The 26147-nt window shown below is 41.2% G+C and overlaps 1 protein-coding gene across 2 annotated transcripts in view; it reads right to left on the bottom strand.

Annotated features, from left to right (window-relative positions):
* Mpp7 (MAGUK p55 scaffold protein 7) overlaps window positions 1–26147 on the bottom strand; it is a 140443-nt gene that overhangs the window by 61953 nt on the left and 52343 nt on the right. For both annotated transcript variants that reach the window (XM_051205611.1, XM_051205612.1), the window contains exons 3-4: window positions 7706–7783; window positions 4841–4921 (exon numbers count right to left, since the gene is read on the bottom strand). In XM_051205611.1, coding sequence (XP_051061568.1) covers window positions 4841–4921; window positions 7706–7783 — 159 coding nt within the window. The remainder of the gene's footprint in view (window positions 1–4840; window positions 4922–7705; window positions 7784–26147) is intronic.

Here is a 26147-nt window from a genome sequence, read left to right as displayed (position 1 = left end):
CCTACAGCTGATAAACACCTTCAGCAAACTAGTAGGATACAAGATAAATTCAAAAAAATCAGTAGCCCTACTTTTTTCAGATGACAAAGAGACAGAGAAAGAAATCAGAGAAACATCACCCTTTACAATAGCCACAAGCAACATAAAGTATCTTGGTGTAACACTTACCAAACAAGTAAAAGACCTATATAATAAGAATTTGTGACTCTAAAGAAAGAAATTAAAGAAGATACCAGAAAATGGAAAGATCTCCCATGCTCTTGGTTAGGTAGGATTAACATAGTAAAAAAAGACAATTTCTCATTTCCTCTTTAAGGGCCTCTGTCATCTTCATAAAGTTATTTTTAAGTTTGTTTTCTTGTGCTTCAGGTGTGTTGGGATGTTCAGGCCTTGCTGTGTTATGGTGGTGTCAGATTGCCCTTGTCATTGAATGTGTTCTTACAATGGCATTTAGGCATCTGAATTTGGGATTATTATAGGTCTAGGTGTGATTCTTGCATTTATCTTTGTTGGAAGGGTGTTTTGTTCCTTGTTTTTCTGTTTCCTCTCTTGTCTTCTGGCCTAGATGGTCAAGGGTTCTGGTAACTAGCAAGCCTTCAGATCTAGTATGGTGACTCTTCTGAAGTCTTTGGAGCCTTGAGGGCCTAGATCCAACCTGGTCTTGTGTAAAGAAAAAGTCTCCTTCTGTAGTTGTAGACTAGAAATGGAGCCCAGTGGAGGAGGTGATAATCTTATGACTGCTGTGGGCTGTACCTGGGCCTATGGAATCTGCAGGGGTTGTAGGGAAGGGCTAGCTATGAAGAGAATGATGAGGTGGGTGGGGCTGGGTCTTAGGGGAACACATCCAGTGTGTGGCAGCAGTTCAGCTGGCAGAAGTGGTCACTCATCTGGTCAATGGATGGTGGGGACTGCATCAGAACAGCAGAATTCCACTAGAGTTGGGGGCAAGGCCCAGCAGCCATGCTGGCACTGAAATGGGGTGGGGGTGCACAGTATGTGCACTGGGTCAATCTGCTTCTTTATAGAACCCAGACCTCCAGCCCAGGGCTGGCACCACTCATAATGGGCTACACCCTTCCCCACTGATCACTAATTGAGAAAATGCCTTTCAGCTGGATCTCAAGGAGAGGGCATTTCCTCAACTGAGGCTCTTTTCTCTCTGATGACTCTAGCCATTGACAAGCTGACACACAAAACTAGCCAGTACAGACCTTCATACAAATAAATATACACATATAAATGAACACACACATACACGGGGAGAGGGAGACTTACAAAAGTACTCCCAAGAAATAAAAATTCCAACACTGCATAATTTTTACTGACTTTAAATTACCTGAAACTTCCCATGAGGTAAGCCCCATGCTAGAGACAGAGGTAAGTAATTAACAACCCTTCTATCTCACTAAGGATACATATTGGAATCATTTGTATAATGTATTATTCATCATGTTTGAAAAACTGCTCTTCTCTGAGTATGCGTGTCTGTCTGCCTGCCTGCCTATGTGTCTTTCCTTGAGACTACTTCTCTGTTCTGTGACTCTATAACTAACATTTCCCTGCAAATGTGTGTGTGTGTGTGTGTGTGTGTGTGTGTGTGTGTGTGTGTGTTCATACCTATTGCAAGGTATCAACCCCCAAAACACAAAGTCACTAGGCAAATATGCTTCCACTGAACTTCTCTCTCTCTCCCCCTCCATCTCTCCCTCTCTTTCTCTCTCCCTCCCTCCAACTTTGAATCCATTTGGAATTCATTGTAGCATGGATTTTTTTTTTTTTTTACTTTTGTATCTGCTTATCCATTTATCCTAACATTATGTATTGAGTTATAGTTCAAAAATGTCCCACGCCCTTTCTCAACCAGGGCCACAAACATGATGCACTTGAGTCCTTTCAAGACTCCCAGTTGGCTCCCCTCAGCAGTGGGACTTTTGTTACCTCTTGCACTCAACATGTGGAAGGACCCTGTCACTTTTCTACTTAAACCCCTTTGAATGGTTTCCCCTGCACTCAGAATGAAATCCAAATTTCTTAAAATGCTAACAACTAGGGTGGTTGTGCCACTCATCTCCCTAATAATGTAGCTACTGATGGTAAAAGAAAGACCATTAAAAACAACACTGGAATTGCAATCTACAGTGGGCAAGCTCAGCTTCAAGCTCTTGCCTGTCCTCTAGCACACAGTGCTGTCTGGCCAATGGTTCTCATGTTGTAGCTTTAAGCTTTAAAACTTTTTCTTAAGACCCCATGCACTATTCAACTCTTACCTTTACCTAAAGCATTTACTCTTCACCCCCCATCCATTATGGACTTCTCTGCCCTTTTCTGACTACCTCAGGCTCACCCAACAAGCCACTTCTTCAACCCAAATATGCATTTCTGTCATTCCACATCATCTGCTGTGTTTCTTTGCTCAGTGGGCACCTCTCCTACCACCTTCATTATTTGACAAAATTGTACCTCTACAAGTTATCCCAGAGGTTTTGGCACAGAACAGGCATTAAACAGATTTCTAACAAACAATAGTAGAAGATGTATCTCATTTCATTTGCAAATTACCAAAGATAAGCTATAAAACTTACCCAAGAAAAACGTGGCAAACCTTTGAGGTCTATATATTATTCTATAGTGACCATATATTTGATTTCATGGATCTTAGGATGTTTTAGAAAAAAAGTCTTACTATTCTGGCCGTATATCTCAGATTTCTCCTCAGTACTGTCAATTAGTTGAAATAGAAGAGCACTTTAAAATTAAGTAATTCCCTTCATCCACTAAAAACATGTTTACATTATATCAGAATTGCATGTTGTATTCTATTTATCTTGCTTCCCAAGATAATAGAATTAAGTGGGTATATTCTTAAAAACCTGAAATTTGTTTTAAAGATATGCGTTTTAAAAGAATTACCCATAAAAGTAACAGCCAAGGGGGGATAATTATATAAATTCCTTTAAGGAGACTAATGTCAAATGTTAGGACAACAACAGAAGAAAGATACTCTCTTCACAAGCCTGACTGGCTGCAGAGTGAGGCTGCTCACTGAAACACCATGTCTGGCTCCCATCCATTCTCCATGTGCACTTCTTGAAAATGTATCTTTCATGCTAACCTTACATCCAGTTTTTGGTCATACTGAATATAAACATAAAACTAAAGAGATTATCCACCTAACATATTTTTCACATGATGAAGTTTAATTACTCAATCACTATGACATCCACAGATATTCACTATGCCATTGAATAACACTTGACTTTTGAACCAAATGTCATTTTCTGCCCAGAACAACGTCTGTATTATTACCTAACTTTACTTCAAACACTATTGGCTGGAATAGCAAATCTTTTATTTTTCATCTGAAACATTGCTTATTTTTCATCTGGAACATTGCTTTCAACTTCTTAGTATTTCTGAGCCAAGACAACAGTCTCACTGGTGAATTTAACCGGCTTCACACAGCTCACCACACCCTGCCACGGCTGACAGTGATTTCTGAAAGGCAGAATAAAAACCAAGGGAAGCACAGTCTGTCTGCAAACCTCCTTCCTGAAGCACCTTAACATCAAGCAACATTTGCTCCAATCTTATCCTGCTTTGGAGTTAAAATTTAACTTCCTGAGCTACTACAAATCAATTAGGCTGCCAGGAGGTGGTGGTGCTCGCCTTTAATCCCAGCACTCGGGAGGCAGAGGCAGGCGGATCTCTGTGAGTTCAGAGCCAGCCTGGTCTACAGAGTGAGGTCCAGGATAGGCTTCAAAGCTACACAGAGAAACCACAAAGCAAAAACCAGTAACAAAAAAACCTCAATTAGGCTTGTGGTACCATTTATAGTTCATTTATTCATTATAGTCATATATTCGTACATTTTCTCTAGGGATTAGACATTATAGTTTATGCATATTTTACTTAAACTCTGATTGAACACTGTGGTTTTTTTTTTTTAATGTAAATGTAAGAGTAAGTAGAGCATGGATTCAAAAGACATTTTTTCCCAGAAAAGTAAAATCAGGGTTTTCACCTTGGAGAAGGTGATCAAAATACATTCTTTGAAATTCTCAAAGAATTAATAAAAATATTTAAAAAGAAAAAGAATCTCACTCAATATCCTATCATCATCAGTAATCATCACAAAATAACCCACAATTTAATTACAGAATTCAGATGAGACAATGGTAATAGTGTTGTATCCAAAATGAATACATTACAGGACTTTACATGATCAGATTTTGTGCATTCACAACCTTAGAACAAGAGAAGGCCAACTGCAAATCACCTTCTCTACACATCCCACCTGGAGGACGGACTAGTGATAAAATTGAGAAGTAATGAAGACATGAGAAGCGAGGTCTGGCCACAGATGCGCCCTAATTATTCTATACTTGAAAACTGCTCTGCTCTGTAACACAGAATGGCATCATGAAACATGTACCAGGAAGAACAAGGAGTGGGAGGTGCTAAGAAGGGGGGGCTAGAAATGCTGAAGTCCTCCTGTAGAGAAGCACCTGTCTGCAGTTAGCCGAGGAGAATGAATAACCCAGGCCCAAGTCACCACAGGGTCTGTGTTCTGCACACACTACAATGGAAACCTGACTTTCAAAGTAAATCAAACTTTTTAAATCTGATTCTGGCTTGCAGTTTTGGTTCTGTACAGCTAAGCACTTCATCATAATCTTTAAGAAGCTCAGTTCTGTTTCCTTGAAAATGGTTTGGGGTGCCAGGACACTGCACACTGTTTGAATGAACACTGACTTGAAGATGCAAGCATGAAGCAACTCGCCCACAAGCCCCGTGAGCAGCCTGTGAGAAGGCGTACACTACAGGCGCAGCATGCTCTCACCTTCACGTTGGGTTTTGACAGCAGTTTCAGCAGCTCTCTGAACTCACTGTTTAGCGGCTTGTTCTGTAGCTCCTCAGCCAGCTGCAGGGGAGATTACACCAATGTGAATAACAGTTCACAGAATACCATAAGGTTCGCTGTGTCACAACTGAATGCGGTCTGCTCAAAGCCATTGCTTTCCAGAGCTATAGGATAAGTCAGCACAAAATGAAGCAGGCCATCAACCTGTGCTCTTCCTTCCAGGCCCACAGCAGACCAGATCCAAGCCTAGGCTGAGTACAACTGGAGTAATCCCATCAGCCATTTCACCTTCTGACTTTCTGCCAGGAGAGCAAATCCCAGCACTTCATCTGCGTGAATGGTCTTCTGCACACAGACAAAGGGCCATTTGTAAAAGGGCCTGGATCAGCTTTGACAGTGTACAAAAAAGCAAAAAAGACAGCTTCTGAATGAGGTGGTGAAATCCTCAGGACTTCCAGAAACCCTCAGTAGTTGTACTGTTTGGAGCTGGGGTAAAAAGAACTCGAATGCTCCTAACAGAGTCAACAGCCTGCAGCTTTTACTATGTTTCTGAACACGGTCTCCAAAGTCTGTTGAATATGAGCCAAGTTCATCATGAACCCATAACAGTTCGGCAACTGCTCTGGGACCAACAATGCCAGCGCTACTTTATTGTAATGATCAAGAATGTCTACTTGTTGGTCCAAAAGAAACGACTGGAATTTTGAACCTGACTCTTGCTATCCTCTAAGAGGTGTGTAATGTTCTCACCATAAAGAAGTATGTTGAGGTGGCAAACAAGCTAACTACCTTGAGTTGATCCTTATGAAATGTGTATGTGTGTGCAAAGGTACTAAACCACCTCCCATAAATATATACAATTACCATTTGACAATTACAAACCAGGTAAAATGTCAAAAGAGAACTTCCCAGCAAGATTCCTAGTCAATTTTAGGCTATAAGGCACACACACACACACACACACACACACACACACACGCACGCACGCACGCACGCACGCACGCACGCACAACTTGATTCAAATAGGACAAAAAAGATTAGAATTATGAAATATATGGTGTGTTATTAGAATTTATATTCAATATCTCTTTTTAGAACACAGCATGGAACTGCTATTGTCCCCACGATGCAACGATCAGTCAGGACAAAGTGGCTCCTGTTTATGGAAGAGGTACAATATATAGACTATACAGAAGGTGAAGTCAGAGGAAATTAATATATCCATCCATTACTCTATAAAATAGACTTCAATATACAAAATTTTAACATAATTTTTACCCTATAAAAACAGCTCTTCACTCATTATTTACATGTGTTTTAACATTTAGATCTGCTACTCCAGTGAATTAAACATCATGGTTTATCATAATTTCGCTGATTCTAATGTGTGTTTATTTCTGGAGATTCTGAATCTGTGGCATCTCACCTGTTTGTGACACACTCTGGTGCTGAGGAATATCCCCTGCTTTAGATTCTTTTAATTGGAGAGAAGGCTCAGCAGTTAAGAGTGTCGATTGCTCTTCTAGAGACCTGAGTTTGGTTTCCCAGCACCCTATCAGGCAGCTCACTACCTCTTGTAACTCCAGCTCAGGGGATCAGATACCCTCTTCTGGTCTGCGCGCGCGCACACACACACACACACACACACACACACACACACACACACACACACACACACACAGAGATGAACAACACACACACAAATAAAAAAAAATGGTAAAAATAAATCTTTAAAAGATGTTATAATTTGCTATTAATTTCCAAACAGGTATTCTCAAGCCCTCTCTACACTCTGTTTTCAAGCTGGTTCTTAAGGCTCTTTCAAGTTTCAACTGCAGCAGCTCATACCACTCCCTTTATACCTTTATTCACCTTTTAAAAGTCTGGGTTCTGTGCTGTACGTTTCTTTATAGGACACGTGCTAAAACACACTCATGTCTGCAGAGAAACACAAAAGGACATGCCTGGGGCTACTCAGCCTCAACTTGGGTGTTAGTGAAAGGGGCTTTATTTTACATATTAGGATATAAAATCAACTTTGGAAGATGGTCGATCTGTTTATTATATAGGGGCCCTGGCATTCCGCAACACTGAATGATAGTTTGTTTTACACAACGCACAACTCAAGAGCAACGAAGAAGCTAGAGCAATCCCTCCCGCACACCAGCACACTCCTGTCTAGCTCTGCGCCCTTACAGTTTATCCAGGTGTGTTCCCAATTCATCCAAGGCTTAAAGTTAACAGTAAGAATCAGCAAGTGAGCTCTCCTTCCCCAGGCTTAAAATAAAATTATAGCGACAGGAAATTAACTACTCCATCAATGCCAAATGCTTCTAAAATTTATTTTTTGGTTATGAATGTAATTTGGAATGGTCTAATATCCATAAATCATTACTATACTCCATAATCCATTTTAAAAAACAATTCTGCCTTTTATGGGTTTAATATGCCCAATTCCTACCCTAGTATCTGTCATTTTTGGTACTGTCAGCAATGTAACTATCTCATTTGTCTTCATTTCTCCAAAGCATTCCCCTTGTGTGACTTTCACAGAACACTGATGCCAGGCAGTTTTTCTCTGTATAGAATTTGAAGCCTACAATTTCTATTACATAGTCACCAAGGCATAATACCAGGGTAGCTTTATGCATAATTTTAGAAAAAGAAAGTAGATAGAAATCCACACAGCATCAGCAAAGCTTGGCGATGACAGGGATTTGGGAAACATTTGTGACTTCTAGTTTTCACTCAAAGGAACACACACATCTGTCTACAAAGGGGTGGGTCCCACGTGGGGCAGGTACGTGGCTAATACATCCTACAAACCCAGAAAGGCACACTTACATCATCAGCCAAGGCTGCCGCACCATGGAGAATGGGCACCGGGCTCTGCTTCTCATAGTAGAGAAGTTTTTCATGAATCTGGAAGAAAATGAGAGCAGTATGAGTTCACCTGCTGGCAAAGCATCCTAGATACTTAAACACTTTCACTACTGTGAACAGAATCGGGTCTCTCCATCATTTTAAAGTCACGTGCTCAAATCCACCTGGAAGACGGCAGAGATGTACGTGTAATCCATCAACTACTACCAAGGGTCAAACAGCAAAGGCATCCTCAAACAGGGTACACAAAGCACTAATCCTTGGTTTCTCCTCCCACTCTTTGTGAGCTACACTGCCTCGAGGTTTCAAGTATCATTTGTAGCATACACTCCCACAAAACAACAACAAAAATCAATTATGAACAAAGCAAAGCAATTCTGACTGGTCTGCAGAAGCTGCAAACAGAGTGTGGGGAGGAGGAGGGGGTGGGTGCGGGGAGCAGGCTCTGGGGCTGAGGAAGCCAGGCACACATGCACACTACACAGGGGTACCAACAACTTGCCACCCCTCCGCCATTGTTGTCACTCCCCAAGTTCAAATCTCAAAGACACTAAGGGATTTCTCTTGACCTCAGACATCTTCACTATTTGGGTTGAATATAACCATGCCCTATACTGTAAAATAAGTAAGTAATATTACAAAATAAAGCCAACTCTGCTTCCATTCTTATCATCATGATCCAAGAAATGTATGCAAGAATGTATGTTAATGCAGTATTAGGCAAACTGAGTTTCTTTAAAAAATATTTGGGCTGGAGAGATGGCTCAGTAGTTAAGAATGCATAATGCTCTTGCAGCAGACTCAAGTTCAAATCCCAGCACCCATGAGGCATCTCACAACCACCTATGACTCCAGCTCCAACACCTCTGCCTTCAGGGTCCTGACACACGCACACACTGACAGACACGCATATACCCACACAAACAGACACAAAATGATATGATGAATCTTTCAAAATGCATTGTGGTATAGTAAGGGAAACCTTCTTTGACACACGTGCGAAGTGACCATCCTCATTTATGTTTTCTTCTTGGTGTGGAAAATACTTCAGAGCTTACTTCAGAGTTAAGAAAACTATCCTCTCCCTTGTCTGAAAAACAATGTCTCACCATCTCCTGTTAATTATACTCAAAGCTAGCCAACCCCTTGTAGGAGTCTGCAAGAGAGATTTTATTTTGATTGGCTAGACGCTCCTGCTGAGAGCAGATCCTATTACTTTTGGCAACTTGGTATAAAAGGTAGGACACCAGGGAAAGGCTTGGGACAGTTATGGCATTACCAGAATGAGCAGAGAAAATGGTTTTTTAATTTAATATCTTGGAACCTTTATGTTTAAATATTTATCACAAATTGCAAAGAATGTAAGAAATGAAATCATTTTTAGGAAACCATGACATTATGATTTGAAACAAAACCGAGGCATGCTGAAAGCTAAATTTATTAGCACTTGGGCTGCTCTGTCACATCCAACTGCAAGAAACTACCTTAGACTAGTATAAAAATCACCTAGTTTTACTACAGTTGCTTTTTCAGAATGCTTCCTGCTAGAGTAAGAGGCTCACACTTAGGAGGTACATTTTGTTCATTATTTGATTTTTTTATTTTACATATCAATCCCAGTTCCCTCTCCCTCCCATCCTCCCAAGCCCCCCACTAGCCCCCATCCCATCCCTCATCCACTCTCCAAGAAGGGTGAGGCCTTCCATGAGAGATCATCAAAATCTGTCAAGTCATTTGGGATAGGGTCTTGGCCTTCCCTCCTGTTTCTAGGCTAAGGGAGTATCCCTCCATGGGGAATGGGCTCCTGAAGTTTATTCATACACTAGGGATACATCCTGGTTCTAATGCCAGACACCCCATAGACTGACTGCCCAATCCTTCTAGCTGACACCCATGTTCAGGGGGCCTGGATTTGTCCTATCTTGGTTCCCTAGCTGTCAGACTGAGGTCCATGAGTTCCCACTTGCTCAGGTTAGCTGTTTCTGTGGGTTTCCCCAGCGTGGTCTTGACTCCTTTGCTCATCACTCCTCCCTCTCTGTAACTGCATTCCAGGAGTTTCACTCAGAGCTTTGTTGTGGATCTCTGCTTCTGCTTCCATCAGCTACTGGATGAAGGCACTAGGATGGCATATTAAGGTAGTCATCATTCTCATTATAGGGGGAGGGCATTTTAGGGAGCCTCTCACTATTGCTTAGATTCCTAGTTGGGGTCATCCTTGTGCATCTCTGTACCATTCCCTAGTGCCAGATATCTCTTTAAACCTACAATGGCTCTTTCTACTATGTGTCCCTTTTCTTGCTCTCCTCTACTCATCATTCAATCTTCCTAATCAAGCCGGGCCTGGGTGGCACATACCTTTAATCCCAGCACTCGGGAGGCAGAGGCAGGCAGATCTCTGTGAGTTTGAGTCCAGCCCGGTCTACAGAGTGAGTGCCAGGACAGACTCCTAAGTAATACAGAGAAACAAAAATCTTCCTGATGCCTCATGTTTTCCTCCCCCTCCTCTTTCTCCTATCTCCGTCTCCCCTCCCCTCATGCTCCCAATTTGTTCAGGAGCTCTTGTCCCTTTCCCCTTCACCAGGGGACAGTGTATGCCTCTCTTACGGTCCTAGCTTCTCTGGAGGTGTGGACTGTATTCTGGTAAGCCTTTGCTTTCTGTCTACTATCCGTATATGAGTGAGTACATATCATGTTCATCTTTCTGTGACTGGATTACCTCACTTAGGATGGTTTCTTCTAGGTCCATCCATTTGCCTTCAAATTTCAAGATTCCATTTATTTTATTTTATTTATTTGTTTATTTATTTTACACTGAGTAGTACTCCATTGTGCAAATATACCACATTTTTTGTATCTATTCTTTGGTTGAGGAGCATCTAGGTTGCTTCTAGGTTCTGGCTATTACAAATAATGCTGCTACGAACATAGTTGAACAGATGTCCTTGTTGTATGAATGTGTATCCTTTTGGTATAGGCCTAAGAGTGGAATTGCTGGATCTTATGATAGACTGATTCCCATTTTCCTGAAGAACCATCATACTGATTTCCAAAGTGGCTGAACAAGTTTGCACTCCCACCAGCAATGGAGAAGAGTTCCCCTTTCTCCATATCCTCTCCAGCATAAACTGTCCTTGGTGTTTTTTATTTTAGCCATTCTGATGGGTGTAAGATAGTATCTCAGAGTTGTTTTGATTTGTATTTCCCTGATGGCTAAAGATGTTGAGCACTTTCTTAAGTGTCTTTCAGCCATTTTGGATTCCTCAATTGAGAAGTCTCTATTCAGTTCTGTGCCCCACTTTTTAATGGGTTTATTTGGTATTTTGGTGACTAGTTTCTTGAATTCTTTGTATATTTTGAAGATCAGCCCTGTCAGACGTAGGGATGGTAAAGCTCTTTTCCCAGTCCTTGGGCTGCCATTTGGTCTTGTTGACTAGGTTCTTTGCCTTACAGAAGCTTCTCAGTTTGAGGAGGTCCTATTTATTAACTGTCGATCTCAGTGTCTGTGCTACTGGTGTTATAATCAGGAAGCAGTCTCCTGTACCAATTCATTCAAGGGTACCTCCCATTTTCTCTTCTAAGAGATTCAGTGTGGTTAAATTTATGTTGAGGTCTTTGTGATGCATCTGAACTTAAGTTTTGTGCATGTAGATATGGGTCTATCTGCAGTCTTCTACATTCAGCATCCATTATGCCAGCACCATTTGTTGAAGATGCTTTCTTTTTTTCCATTGTATACTTTTAGCTGCTTTGTGAAAAATCAGGGTCTTCAATTCGATTCCATTGGTCTACCTGTCTGTTTTTGCGCCAATACCAAGCTGTTTTCATTACTATAGCAGAGCTTGAAGTCAGGGATGGTGATGTTTCCAGAAGTTCCCTTATTCTACAGGGTTGTTTTGGCTATCCTGTGGGGGTTTTTTTTTGTTTGTTTGTTTGTTTGTTTTTTGTTTTTCCATATAAAGTTGAGTATTGTCCTTTCAAGGTCAGTGAAGAATTATGCTGGGATTGTGATGGGGAGTGCACTGAATCTGTAGATTGCTTTTGGCAAGACTAACATTTTTACTGTGTTGATCCTACCTATCTAAGAGCATGGGAGATCTTTCCATTTTCTGGTATCTTCTTTAGGAGGTACATTTTTTAATCCCAGCACTTAGTAGGATCACAAGTTCAAGGTCATTTTCAGCTATACAGAATGTTTGAGGACATTACCTTCTCAAACAAACAAAAAAAAATGTTCATTTTTATATGCAACTAATTTTGAAAGAGAGCTATAGTCACCTTCAAATGGAAATCTGGTGTCAATGTCTGATGGTAGTCACACATGTAATCTGAAATGAAGCTTCAATCGTCAAACTATACGTGGAAGTAAGTAAGTAGTTGCCATGCAGACATTGAAGCTAAACTCCTCCATGGTTGCACAGTGACATTTAAACTGCAGGAGTGGTACTGCCACCAGAGTCATCTGGATGTGATTAAATAAGCCATACCTGGGACCTTTCACCTGGTTTCTCTTTACTAAAACACTGACTCTTGCTCAGGTCATGTTTAGGCAGCCACGTTGATGAGACTTCATGGTTAGCTTCTGACTCTTCTGAACAAGGATGACAGACAGCAATAGGAAGACTAAAGTGGACAGGGGTGGAAGCTCACAAAGTCTCAACCCTGCACAAAGAACCACAGGCAACCAATGAATGCCAGGAGCAAGAGAAAGTCCTCCCCAGGGGAGAGCACACCAACTGGTTATCCAATGCCAAACAGTCAGCCATGAAAACCATATACTTAATAGTAACATTACACAGACTGAGCAGGTGAGATATATATATATATATACATATATATATATATATATATATATATATTTTTTTTTTTTTTTAAGAATAAAAACACCACCACTACCATCACCACCAACAACAACAACAATTAAAGAAAAAGGGCCTTGAATGTGAAAGAGAGCAAAGAAGGGTTTAGATGGAGGAAATGAAAGGGGGAAATGTTATTATAATCTTAATTTTTTAATTGTTTAAAAAAAGAAACACCGGTACTGCCTGCTTGATAATTTTTCTGCAGTGCTCCTAGTGCCCTGCTGCTAGCTTACTCCTGCACACACGGAAATATCTCTGCTTACTTTCTTCTGTTCTGTTGTCATCTGCACCATTTTTTTTTCAGAGATAAGGTCTCTCTGCAACCCTGACTGGCCTCAAGCTTGCAATCTCCTGTTTGAGTCTCCCAAGCACGAGAATTACAGATGTGTGCCACTGCCCTGGCTACTTTAATAAAAAAGAAAACAAACAAACAAACAAAAACAAAAACAAAACATTATAGCTTGGAAGCACTGGAAATTATTAGGATTGGGGATACTTTATTTTTTCAAGCAATAATGGACCCTACTTTTTTTTTTTTTTTAAGTAATGAAAATGTCAAGGATCAAGAGGGGGTTGGAAAACAATTTTACAAAAAGGAAATCTTAAGCCCCCAAATACAACAAAACCATTGTGCAAAAGCAACAGAGCCCACTGTATGCTCCCCTTTCAACTCTGATGCTGCTCAGAGATCCCACACCCTGTTTTAAAGTGGTACTTCACTGCCTCACCTAATAAGTATACACTGTCATGTGAACTCAGCATTATAAATTCATCATGAATATGTAAAAGCATTCAGTTTTGCTCCACTGTCTTTTGAGCGAACACCACTCTACTATACTTCTACTTTCTGTTGAATTCCTCTTTTATTTTCTCTTATTTTATTTTGCCATTAATCTTCTTGAGACTGATATTTGCTCTCTGGTACTGTCTTTATTGATTCTACATGCCCAGTGTTATATTTATTAATGTGCTGATTTTACCCTTAACTTGATACACTGAAAAGTCTCCTGAAAAGAGAAAACCTCAATAGAGAAACTGCTCAGATCAGAATGGCCTGTGGACGGGTCTGTGTGAGTAGAGAGTGTTGGTTAAAGATTGATGGAGACCAGCCCAAACCACTATGGGTGGACCTACTCCTAGGCAGGTGGGTCTGGGCTGTATAAAATATGCGAGCTGAGCATGAATCAGAGAGCAAGCTAGTAAGCAGCATTCTCCACCATGAAGTTCAGTTCTTGCTTGAGCTCCTGTGGTGACTTCTAGTGATGGTCTGTGACTTTGGATGTTATGTGTTGATTGAAAACCTCCTGCATTGCATTCTCCTGCTTCAACACCCAGTGCTGGTCTTCCAATCACTGGGCCTGATGCATTTTGAAGAGGCATTTCTTGGTTAGTGTAATTTCTCCCTTTAGATACTCCTCTCTCTGGTGGTATGGTGGTGCATGCCTTTAATTCCAGCACTTGGAAGAGGCAGGCAGATCTTTGTGAGTTTGAGGCCAGCCTGGTCTACCATGCAAATTCTCGGACAGCCAGGGCTACAAAGAGAGACTCCTCTCTCTTCTATGAGTTGCAGAAACAGTGTGTTCTATCGAACGACTCGTTTCCAATTTGGCCTTTTAAAAATTTACCCAATCTATTTAAGGAAAAGACACTCTTAAAACTTACTGAATTTTCTTTTACCCTTTTCTACATTACAATTTCTTCTTGCCTTTTAGCCCCCCCCCCCCGCTCAGGGGAGCACGTTTTAAGTTATTCTACCCATTGCTTTTTTCTATTTTTATCTTAATTCTTTCTTTCTCTCAACCTTAAAGTTAAATCATGTGCGTCATAAAAATTATTGGCAAACAAAAGGTAAACCATACTACTCTGAATTCTGCTTATTTATAATGATATTGACTGAAACATATATTCTATGAGGATCCCGAGCCAATCTAAAAATAACATGTATCAAGAGCATATGCATCCATAACCTTCTCATTCAGAAAAATCAGAAAGGCAATGGGAAAACAAGATATGGGGGTGTACACACCCTCTGCAGACCCCTGTGTTTAGCTCAGCATTGTACATGTACGGCATGCTGCAGATAAGTGTATTCCTTACATACGGAAATGGGTGGCAATCTGTAGACTTTTGTCAATTTAATTCCTATCATCATTTTAGAGTTACTTAATCAGTACAGCACATGGTCAGTTGCACTAGTGGTAGCGTGACAAGAGATGGCGGAGACAGTACAGTCACTCAACTGAAATAACGTGCTTTCTCTTCCCATTGTCACCTCTGTTTTCCATTCACAAGACATGGGCAATGATGAGGAATGCCGGAAGGCTCCGTGGGAATTTTGCCTATAGTCATTTTATTCATGATATATAACATACAACTCCTAAGCTTTAAAACATGGGAAAGCCTGTACGTGTTAGGCAAATGCTGTCCCACTGAGCCTTCAGCCTTCCTTTAGAAGTTTGTTTCTCAAACACGTAGAGACAGGAATGTGGTTTAGTGGGAAGTACTTGCCTAATATATTCAGGACCGTGGATTCCATGCCCAGAAAGAAACAAAACTCTAAAAGGCCTCACATGGAAAACTCAAGTTTGTTAACAGTTGATACTGTCATCTTGTTGGGACCTGGAGTCACCTAGGACACAAAGCTTTGGACATGTCTGTGAGGGTGTTTCTAGATTAGATTAAGGTGGGAGAAACCCAAGCTAAACAGAGCATTCCATGGACTTGTGTACCAAGCCTAGTGAAAAGGGGTAAGGCTGAGTACCACTGTTCACCTCTCTTTGCTTCCTTACTGTGGGTGCAATGTGACCTTCTGTCTCATGTCCCTGTGTGAACTCCCCATAGCTGTGCACCAAAATAAACCCTTCCTTCCTTCCTTAAGTTGCCTTTTATCAGTGTTTTGTCACAGTAATGAGAAAAGTAACTGATGCAATGTTTCATTTCTGAAATGAGTTTAACCTGATAGAAAAGAAGCCAGCCAAGCAGGGTGGCATACACCTGTAATTTCCTCATCCCAGAGACCAAGGCAAGAGGATCCCAAGTTTTGGGCCAACTTGGGCTGCATATAACTCCATCTCAAAAAAAAAAAAAAAAAAAAAAAAAAAAAAAAAAAAAGCTAGCTATAAGATACCTGTATACACCTGTATACAGTATTAAGACCAAACAGACATTTGATATACATACTTTAGACGGCTTATAACATAAACCATGAAAGAGATGGCTAAAACTCAACCTTCCTTCTCTTTCTTCATGTCTTCCAAGAGGAAGAATTATGAGAGCACTACATACTTCCCTATATACTTCCCTATATACTTCCCTATATACTTCCCTATATACTTCCCTATATACTTCCCTATATACTTCCCTATATACTTCCCTATATACTTCCCTATATACTTGCAAGCATGTACCCATATACAATATCTGCTATTGCCAATGTCTCCGAAGAAGACAATGAATGCTATAACACATGAATGTGTTCAGTTAAAGTTTAAAAACTTCTGGTTTTGGGGGGGGGTGAGGGAGGCTAGAGAGATGACTCAGCAGTTAGGAGCACTGACTGCTCTTCCAGAGGATGAGGGTTCAATTCCCAGAACCCACATGGCAGTTCACAATTGCCTGTTAACTCCAGTTCCGGGGTCCTGATACTCATGAACATAAAAATAAATACAAAAATTAAAAAAAGAAAAACTTCTGGTTTTGTTCTACTTGCCAACTGTCTTAAATAATGCAGTGGCCCTAGACAAATGGGCACTATTGGGATGTAGCTGAACACATTAAACTTTTTCTTTCTGGCTGTGCACTGTGCTTTTCTACCTTAGGACCAGAGAGATTCCTGAGGCTCCTTGAGAGTGTTACAGTGTCACTGTTTACAAGAAACTCTCCATTGTAGCCACGACAGGCTCTAGCTTCATCTTTTCCCAAAAGACAGCCCCATTGTAATGGTTCATCTCAGCTGTCAACATGAACAAAGAGCTCTACAAATAGCTGGAAACCAGCCAAAACTAAGCAGGGCAGTGGAAGGTTATCTTGGTTAGGTTTACTGAAGAGGGGAAACAGCCTTTCTGAGGGACAGCATTCCATGGACCCTGAGCTGCATTAGAAGGAGACCATGAGCTGAGCACAGTGATCTGCTGCCTCAGGCCTGAGATGCTGTGAAGCCCCTGCCATGAGGGACCACAGCCTTGAACTGTGAGACATAATAAAACCCACACCCCTTAAGTTGCTTTTGTCAGCTACTTAGTAACAGCAAAAGGAGAAGTCACCAAGACACCCACTTAATCTTTTCTCCCTGGTTTTAATGTCATTTAAAACTCACATACTGAGGCTCAAGACTGCTCAGTGGTTAAGAGCCCCTACTACTTTTGCAAAGGACTCAAGTTTGGACCCCAGCACCTACACTGGTCACTTTACCTCCTGTAGTAACTCCAGCTCTAGGGAAAACTGACTCTGCTGGTCTCTACAGTCACTTTTATACTCTCTGATGTGTGTATAAGTGGTAAGTTTTCTTGGAAAGGAAACACAGCTGGGCACAGCAGACAAGCCTGCACCCTAGCTACAGGGAACTTACTCAGAAGGTTTGCCAAAGCCTAGAAATATAAAAGACCAGTCTGGACATCGAAGGGAGATTCTGTCTAAAAAAATAAGTACAAGTAAAAATAAATTTTAAAATAAGTAAAACTTGTAGCTAGACTCTATACTGATTGGTTAAGCTAATAATTACTCCTTTTGTTGTGATATCTCTTGATCCCAGACCTTCATCCTCTAATATGGCCTCTATAATCAGCCTAAATATCTGAATTCCATGGAAAATCAGCTTCAAATTCTCTCAACATTCTGATAACTATCTTCCAGTTCATTATTTTTCTTAAGCTGGGTCTTTTATGGGGTTTCTTATAAAGGCTTCTGAGGTTGATACTCAGTTGGAAGCTCCGCCTCAGCCCCACCCCTCTCACTCCAAACCCTGCCCCTCTCAGAAAGCCTGCCAAACAGAGGCTCCACCCCCAGAGCTGTGGGAGACCTCACCCACAGAGTCTCGATAAACTGCCTTCTAGGGAGCAGCCATATTGGTGGGGCATTTAACCCAATAAACCTGGCCTCTTATTTTTAATTTGGCTTGATTTGGCTTACTGCGTCAGCGCCAGCAGAGAGACTAATATCGGGGTACAGAAACCTTTCAGTTGGAGACCCTTTTGGAAACGAGCTTTTAATTGGAAGTTTGAATTAGCTTCTGATCACGGACTCTGTAATTTCAGCTCTGCTCTTTTCACATGTAAAACTGACAGATTTGGTGAATAAAAAACAGCAAATCCCAAGCACGGACCAACTGGTCTATGGTTACAGATTCTGAAAGTGGAATCTCTTCTTTCCACCACAGGGCAGAAGAGGCACATCTCTGTCATTGCCCTAAGGAGAAGGATGTCCCTATCTTCCTGCTTATTCACACATGACCATAGCAATTTCTGTGTGTGCCACAGTAACAATTCCTTTTTATGCCTTGCTTAAATTTCAGGAGAGTAGCACCATCCCCACACCTGACCCACTTCCTTCACAGCAGCTCCCAGGGAAGCTGAAGCAGTTAGCAGTATGCAGTTTGCCCTTCGGTTCTGAAACACAGTCATTTCTACTGTACTTCCCTTTAAACTTAGCAGTGCATTAAAAATAATACTTGCCAATACTAAGAAACTATGGGTACAAATATTGTTTTTATACCAGCTATTGGGAAGCCATAAACAATAAATCAATTTACTGTCAAAACTCAAGACACGAGGTGTGTATGGGGGGAACCATGCATTTCCCTTAATACTGGGAGTCACACTAGCAGTACAATTTACATTGCTAGCAATATTTATTAATAAACATAATTATTAAACCATAAGATTTAAAAAGCTTGCAATCACCCATAATTCCTAATTATTGTAGGAATTAAAAGGCAAGGTTTGCAACATAATGCAAATTAACTCTGGCTTCCAACAGAACAGCAGTTAATTTTTTTATTACAGTATTATCATGAAAGGGACACAATCCACTTATCTTCAGGAAAAGCATGTAGGCAATTTATATCAGACTCTTCAAGAGTTATTGCATCCATCTACCTCATGCGATTCACTTGTGCCTGGACCTGATGCCTTTTCCTTTCATTTAATGTGTTAATGATTGCATGGGGCTGTAAACATGCTGGGTAAGACTCATGCTCTGAGGTACACCCTAGCCGCTGCATTTCTGTCAGCACTGAAAATAATAGCTTGTCTAATTTAGAATTATTTTTCAAGTTACAACAGAGATTCTTATCTGCTTATTGTCAATAGATCTGTAAATCACAGAGAGTTTGGGTATATAGTAGTGTTCATAATCATAGCTGAGACCCAGAGAGCTTTGAGTCTGTCCTTCTCCAAATACATATCCAAAAGATGGTGATGATGATGGTGATGCCAACAACAGTAGAAAACCTTCTATAAGGAAATGCTGGAAGCAATGAGTACCATGCCTTCAGGCAAGGTGTCTGCAATATCTCTATGCAAACAATTCCTATAAGGAACATGGTTACAACACCCTAAAACACACCAGTTTTTAGGCTGGAGTTAAACTATTAAAATGCATCAAATCCTCAACTTTATTATGCTGGATGAAAATGTGGTAATTCCATTTGAAATTACTCCTTAGAACATTCTATACAAACCAGTTCCCTCAGTTCCCAGAACAATACTCCAGAGAAAGTAAGCAAGGAATCCTTGGGAACCTATCAGCGAGTCAACAATGAAAAAAATCAGCTTGAATTATACAACCCAGAAGTAGGTAACCTCTTTGTTCTGAAACAGCCCGATATTTATACACACATCTTTCTATCTATGATAATCAGATTTCCAATCTAAACAAAAACAAAAATGTATTTTCATTTCTTCCATATTAAACAGACATACTAGGAAAAAAAAAAAAAAGCAACCAGGGATTCAACAGAGAGGATGAAACATAACTGGTAATTTCTCCAGCTTCATCGAGGCACTACTGAAATAGATGTTTGTTTTTCATGTGGGTGCTTGGCGGGGTGGGGGTGGGGTGATGAGCGACACTGCTCAGTGCCCCAACTTTGATATGTGTGTTGATCTCAGGGCTTAAACCACCAATGCAAAACTCAAAGAGTATTCTCAGGAAAACAATTTTGACCATTCAGTTCCATGAAACAGTCTTGGGGAGTCTGTGGGTCTGCAAACCATACTGTAAGAACTAGGACCACCCCATACGACCTCTGAACACATGAACATATCACATGGAAAAGAGACCCCAGCATATTTCCTGTGGCAGCTCAGAGCCAATCCCCTCACCCTGGGACAGGAGCCATCACTTTTCACCTGATGTGAACTTTCTTTAAAATGTCACATTGTACCTGAAACCACAGGTCCAGGCAGGCAAAGCATACTCCTCTCACAATCAGGTGCCTTTCTGTAACTGTGATCCTGGCATCTAAGAAGAGGTGACAAGAAACTTCCAACACAAGTTCACTCATGAAACTCAAACACTCAATCCTTCAACCCCTAAAGTTCTGCCGCCCATGCCTGTCACTCTGCCCACCCTCAACTGTGAGGGCTTTTAAATTCGGGTAATTTGGGAGAGCCTCAGACCTCAAGGTTTGGGCACCAATCAGCCCAGCTCCTGTTTTCTTGGCGTTTTCCATCCCCTCTGGCTCTTATAATATTTTTGCCTCCTCTTCTGCAGGGTTCCATGCCCTGAAGGGAGAGATTTGATGGAGACATCCTGTTTAGGGCTGATGTATTCCCAAGGTCTCTCACACTCTGAATGATATCTGGTTGTGGGTTTCTGTATTTGCTCCCATCTGCTGCAGGAAGAAGCTTCACTAATGATGTCAGCAAGGCACTGATCTATGAGTACAGCAGAATGTCACTCTTGTGCTAAATGTTCTACACCTTGCGGAATGCAAGACTAATTCCTGGTCACCAGGTTTCAGTTAAAATGTTTAGCTCTCCATTTAAAAGATAACTTTATATCTCTACAGATGTGTCAGTAATGTACTGTTCCGTTTTGCTCAGTTGTCTTTATGCAAATAGCATCAACTACAAACCATTTCCTGGGTCTTCAACATCATGTTTTAAAGACCTTACCTCATTATCTTGAAGACCACTTATTTTTCACTACTGCTTAATATTTCACTGTATGGAAAACCTAACTTGTCATTTCCCTATCAATGCATATCTAGATTAGTTTTGATTGTTGTTCAGATTTCCAATGCTGAAAACATTCTTCTAGAGGCTAGGGAGACAACTCAGTGGTAAAAGTGCTTGCTGTGCATGTATTAGAACCCGAGTTCAACTCCCCAGGACCCATGTGAAAATTGAGGCCTAGTTGTCTATATATCTTTAACCCAGGGCTATAAGAAGTTGAGGCAGAAGGTCAGTAGGGCTTGCTGGCCAACAATCCAGTTCCATGGTTCAGTGAGTAACCCTGTCTCAAGGCAGATAGTGATAGACAGGATACCCAGTGTCCTCCTGCGGCCCCTCTGTCCAGTCATGTATACCATCACACACATGCACATACCCAGATCTACTTTTTCCTTATATTTCCCCTTTTCTTTTGGGGGAGAGGTGAGAGTTGAGCTAGAACCTCATACATACTAAGCAAGAGCTCTCCCTCTCAGCTGTACTCCTGGTCTCATTCTTTCCTACACAGATACAGTGACTTCACAGAGTCCTGTAAGTGCTCTTCTGTCTGGTGTCACCTGCAGGCCTGTAACCAGAAGCCCCTCCCCACTCCTTTGTCCCCATCTCCTCCTGTGCTAACAGCATATTTCATTATTTCAACTTTATGATAATCTAGAACAGTGGTACATGACCTTCCTAATGCTGCAGCCCTTTACTATAGTTCATGTTGTGGTGACTTCCAACCACAAAATTATTTTCATTTATACTTCCTGATTATAACTTTGCAACTGTTATGAACTGTAATGTGGATATCTGATATGTAACCCCTGTGAAAGGGTCTTTCAACACCCCCCCAAAGGGGTCATGACCCACAGGTTGAAACCACTGCTCTAGAAGGCTCATGTGTCACAAATTGGTAGCTGACCATTGGACTCTCCCAGCTGAGCTCTGTTGGGCTACACAACTGAAGCCACACTTGACAAAAAGGCTGCTTTACATTGAGCCTCCCTATTCTCTATGCACTTGGGTCTCATAATTTCCTGTACATGGATGTTTAATATTCTCTATCACATTTATACTTGCAGTTTCTATTGCTACTCTAAATAGGGTGGTTGGGGCTAGAGAGATGGTTCAGCAGTTAAGAGCACTGACTGCTCTTCCAGAGGACCTGGGTTCAATTTCCAGCACCTACATGGCAGCTCACAACTGTCTGTAACTCCAGTTCCAGGGGATCTGGCACCCTCATACAGACATGAAGACAAAACATCAATGCCTGTAAAATAAAAACAAAGTTTAAAAATAAATAAATAGGGTGACTTTGTTGCTTTAAAATTTTCATTTTCTGTTGGTTACAGGTACCTAGATACACAGGTATATTTGTGCACAGACCCTACAGTTATTCACCTGCTCAACAGTCTATTAAACCAACCTGCAGTCACTCCAGAAACAGTCGCGTCACCCATGAACTGTGACACTTCTGTTTCTTCCTTTGCATACTTTACTCTCTTCTCTTTGGCTCACAAGGTTCTTATTACAGTAAGATGAAAGCACACCACTGATGTTCTGGGCAGACGCATCCAGGGACTATTACACCATGAAGGTTCGGACCTAAGCTATGGCGGAATCTCTTAAGGAGTCACAATATGAAGGCCTTGTTGAGAGGTGCCAAGTATTCACCAATGACCATTTAAGTCTAATGACCCTATGAGCCCCTCCTAACTCTGAGGCAATGACTATATTTGCCTTCTGAAAACGGTTTCCATCTTGTTTTCAAACTTTTCCTTCTAACAATCTATCCACAATTAGATCCACACCTCACTACTACTTTGTTAGCGCCAACCGCCATCATTCACGGGGTCTCTTCATTTCTACGTCATCAATTCCTGTCTCATCCACAGCACTTCCTCTTTTCTACCCCATTGTTCTACTGTCCTTTTAAAATCACTTTAGATGAACACTTTGCTTATTGCTTTTTCTTTCTTTATTTTTTAAACTTTAAAGACCCTGTCTATCCATGTAGCCCAGACTCATGAAACCCAACCTCAGCTTCTCAAGTAGAAGGATTTGAAACATGTGCCACTATGCCCAAGTCTTCATTGCCTTTATCCTTTCTCTTAGGTGGCTAAACTTTGACTTTTAAACACTTAACAGTTAGGTGATTTCTGTCTTGTACAGCTTCCCCTTCTTGGCCATTGTGCGTACACTGCCTCACTTTTTTGTTTTTCTCCTTTCTTTCTCCAGTACCAATGATTGGAAGCTTGTGCATTCTCACTATAAAGCAGAGTTACCTGGAATTCTCACAGATATATATTTAGCTGAAGTTCTATAAAGTTAAATAGCATCTGCACACAATTTACAAATGTGGCACACTTGAAGTCCTGTCATATTCTTCCCAGCCATGCGCTACTATGTCTAATGTAGTACGGAACACACCAGTGCAACACGCGTATCCCATCCTGGGCCTCTGCACTTCTTAGTACTTTTCACATTTTCTGTCACTGTATTAAGCATAACAAAACCTGCAATTATGATACATTGTGCCTTGTCTTCCTGCTATTTTCTTAAGACACATTTCAAAGTTACCAGCTTTCTCAGGTACAACAAAGTTGTAGTTCAAGCCTTTAAATTACAAGTACATTTTTGAAGTTAAATATTTCACTGTACATGATAGGGCATTCCTAATCATCTCTGTCTGCAGCTCCCATGGGATCATGTCCTTTATAGCTGGGATAGTCTTGTGTGTCTACTTGACCAGATCGACAACCAACTGGGCCATATATTTTTGAGCTAGCCTGTAAAGGGGTTTTGTGGAAGGATTAACTGAGGAAGGAAAGACCTTCCAGTAGAGTGGGTAGCCCTTCAGCCACCGCCCAGGCATAAGGAAGGTGCAGGGAAATGCTTTTGCTTTTTGCCTGCCCACTTTCACCTCCTGCTAAGTGTGTGCTGCTGTCTGTCCTTCACTGACATCAGAGCCCAGCCTCTTCAACTTCCCGCGTCACTGTGGGCTGAGAGGAGTGGCGCTCCAGCAATGCCCCAGTCCTTCACTGATAAACTGGAGGTGCGGAGGCATTCCACCTCACTCACAGAGCAAACAGCCAGGAGTTCTCAGCCTTTCCAGTGTGTGGACAGCCATATTAGGGCACCCAAATAAGAAGCGCATAAGCAACCTCAGTAAATCCCTCTTTTAGTGTGTGTGTGTGTGTGTGTGTGTGTGTGTGTGTGTGTGTGTGTGTCCTCTTTATTTTATAAAGAACCTTGACTAACAGTATCTTTACAGTTTCTACCTTTACTTTCATATTTCCAGGAGAAGCTTAGACAAGTCTCCCACACAGTAAAATAACTGTAGCTATATAATATAAAAATATAAAATAAATACAGATATAAAATACAGATGTACATTCTGAGTTAGCAAGCATTTGATTTCTAAAACTCCAGTCAAATACTTCACAATGGTTCCGGGGGTAAATTAAAACTTAAATTTTGCAAATGGGAGCTGGAAAGATGACTTAGTGATTAAAAGCACTTGCTGCTCTCTCAGAGGACCTGGTTTGGGTTCCCAATACTCACATCAAGCAGTAAGCAACTGTCTGTTAACTCCAGTTCCAGGGACTCCGACACCCGCTTCTGGCCTCCACAATCACCTACATGCACATGGTGCAGGTATACACTCAGGAACACACACATACACAGAAATTGAAAAAATAAACTTAATTCTATAAATGTCACTTATGTACTAAGGTCCAAATTAGAAAGTGTCTACTAGTATTAAGCACTGTGTGTCATCAGCACAGCACCAAGCAGATAGAAGGGATAAAAGATGACTCACTCCTTGTTATTTTGAAGTCTATATTGGGGAGAGGGCCTGGCATTCAGGAAATAACTACAGCTAACTGCAGTTTCTCTGACTTGCTTTCTAACCAGTTTTCTAAAAGCAGAGAAAGCAATGAGAACCAGCAGCTGAAAAGTAAGAATTTCTACAAGCCACTTCTACCTCGTTTTGTATTGTTAAGCGTGGGGTTCTCTGCTGTGAGGAAAAGCCCATTTTCCTTAAGGCTTTGCATTTTAGTAGCTGGAGAAAAATTGATGGTTAGACTTTGTGGCAGCACAGAAAGTAGGCCAAACCATAGAGCTGAGGACATCTCAAGTGAACCCAGTGATGTTCAAAGGCAAAACCATGTTATCTCACCGGAAACAGAAGCTATAATTTAATCGTCTCTACAAACATGGAGTTGCCCTTTTCTTTGCTGTACGTGTGTGTGCCTGATTTTGTGCACCACATGTCTCACCACATGCCTGCAATGAGCCTGGAGAGCTCAGAAGGGGCTTCAGATCCTCTGAAACAAACTGTTACAGATGGTTGCAAGCTGCCAAGTGGGTGCTATGAACCAAACTTGGGCCCCATAAGTATTCCTTCCTGCTGAGCCATCTCATCTGAAGTCTACATTTGAAACCAGACTTTTCAAGAACACCATATTTTAGCCCTGGCAGATGAAGTACTTTGCAGAATCACCAGTTAAATCATCTCAAACTCTGCCAAGTCTCCTGCATTAATCTTAATTGTGGTGTGACATGCTTGCATGGCACGTCTATAGTTTTATTCATTCTTTGCACAGTCTCTTTCTAAACAGCAGACTTTCTGCACTTTAGATATATCTTCCCTTTCTGGCATGTCTTTCTTTTGTGAGCAAATAGTGAGAGTGGCTGGCCTCTCGGTATCATGTAATTACTCAAAACCTAAGCATCTTTTTGAGTGGCTATGCCACATCCTAGAATATGAGGTGCTCCCAAGATGCACTGAACAGCTTTGCCCAAGAAGTAACCATAGCTATCCCACAGTACAAGATCCTAAGCTAAGGTCTTTGCAAGTTCCCAAAGCTGCCACATCTCAAATGATGCAATGCACTTTCATTGGCCCACAGAGAGGATGATGTCATATGCTCTGGCTATCTTTCATGAAGCTGCAGGATGCCAAATCAAGCCATCCTGTGAATTCCAAAGTATCACTTCATTGAAATGTACATTAGGGCTGTCCCATGCTGTGGATTTTAAATTTTAGCAGAAATAAATATGATATGAAGTAAAATCTGTGGTATAAGAATAGGTACTATTGGAATTTTATACAACAATTTCCAAAACATACCTAAGTTGATCCCATCCAAGCCTTTGCCACTGTATTACATGTGAAAGCTAAGCAACTCTGCACAGCACATGTGAGACTGTTCATCCCAGACACTTGTCCTGTCCCAGACACATAGGTATTACATTCCTGCCTCTGCCAAGGCCATTACTGTGGAGGTGCCCAGATTTTACTCCACTGGCTCAGGTGGCAAGTATACCATGCAATTTGAATGGGTGGCAGTGGAAAATGGACTGTGGAGCTAAAATGAATAATAC

Source organism: Phodopus roborovskii, unplaced genomic scaffold (genome assembly GCF_943737965.1).
Source record: "Phodopus roborovskii unplaced genomic scaffold, PHOROB, whole genome shotgun sequence".
Classification (NCBI taxonomy): domain Eukaryota; kingdom Metazoa; phylum Chordata; class Mammalia; order Rodentia; family Cricetidae; genus Phodopus; species Phodopus roborovskii.
This window is presented reverse-complemented; position numbering and strand designations above follow the sequence as displayed.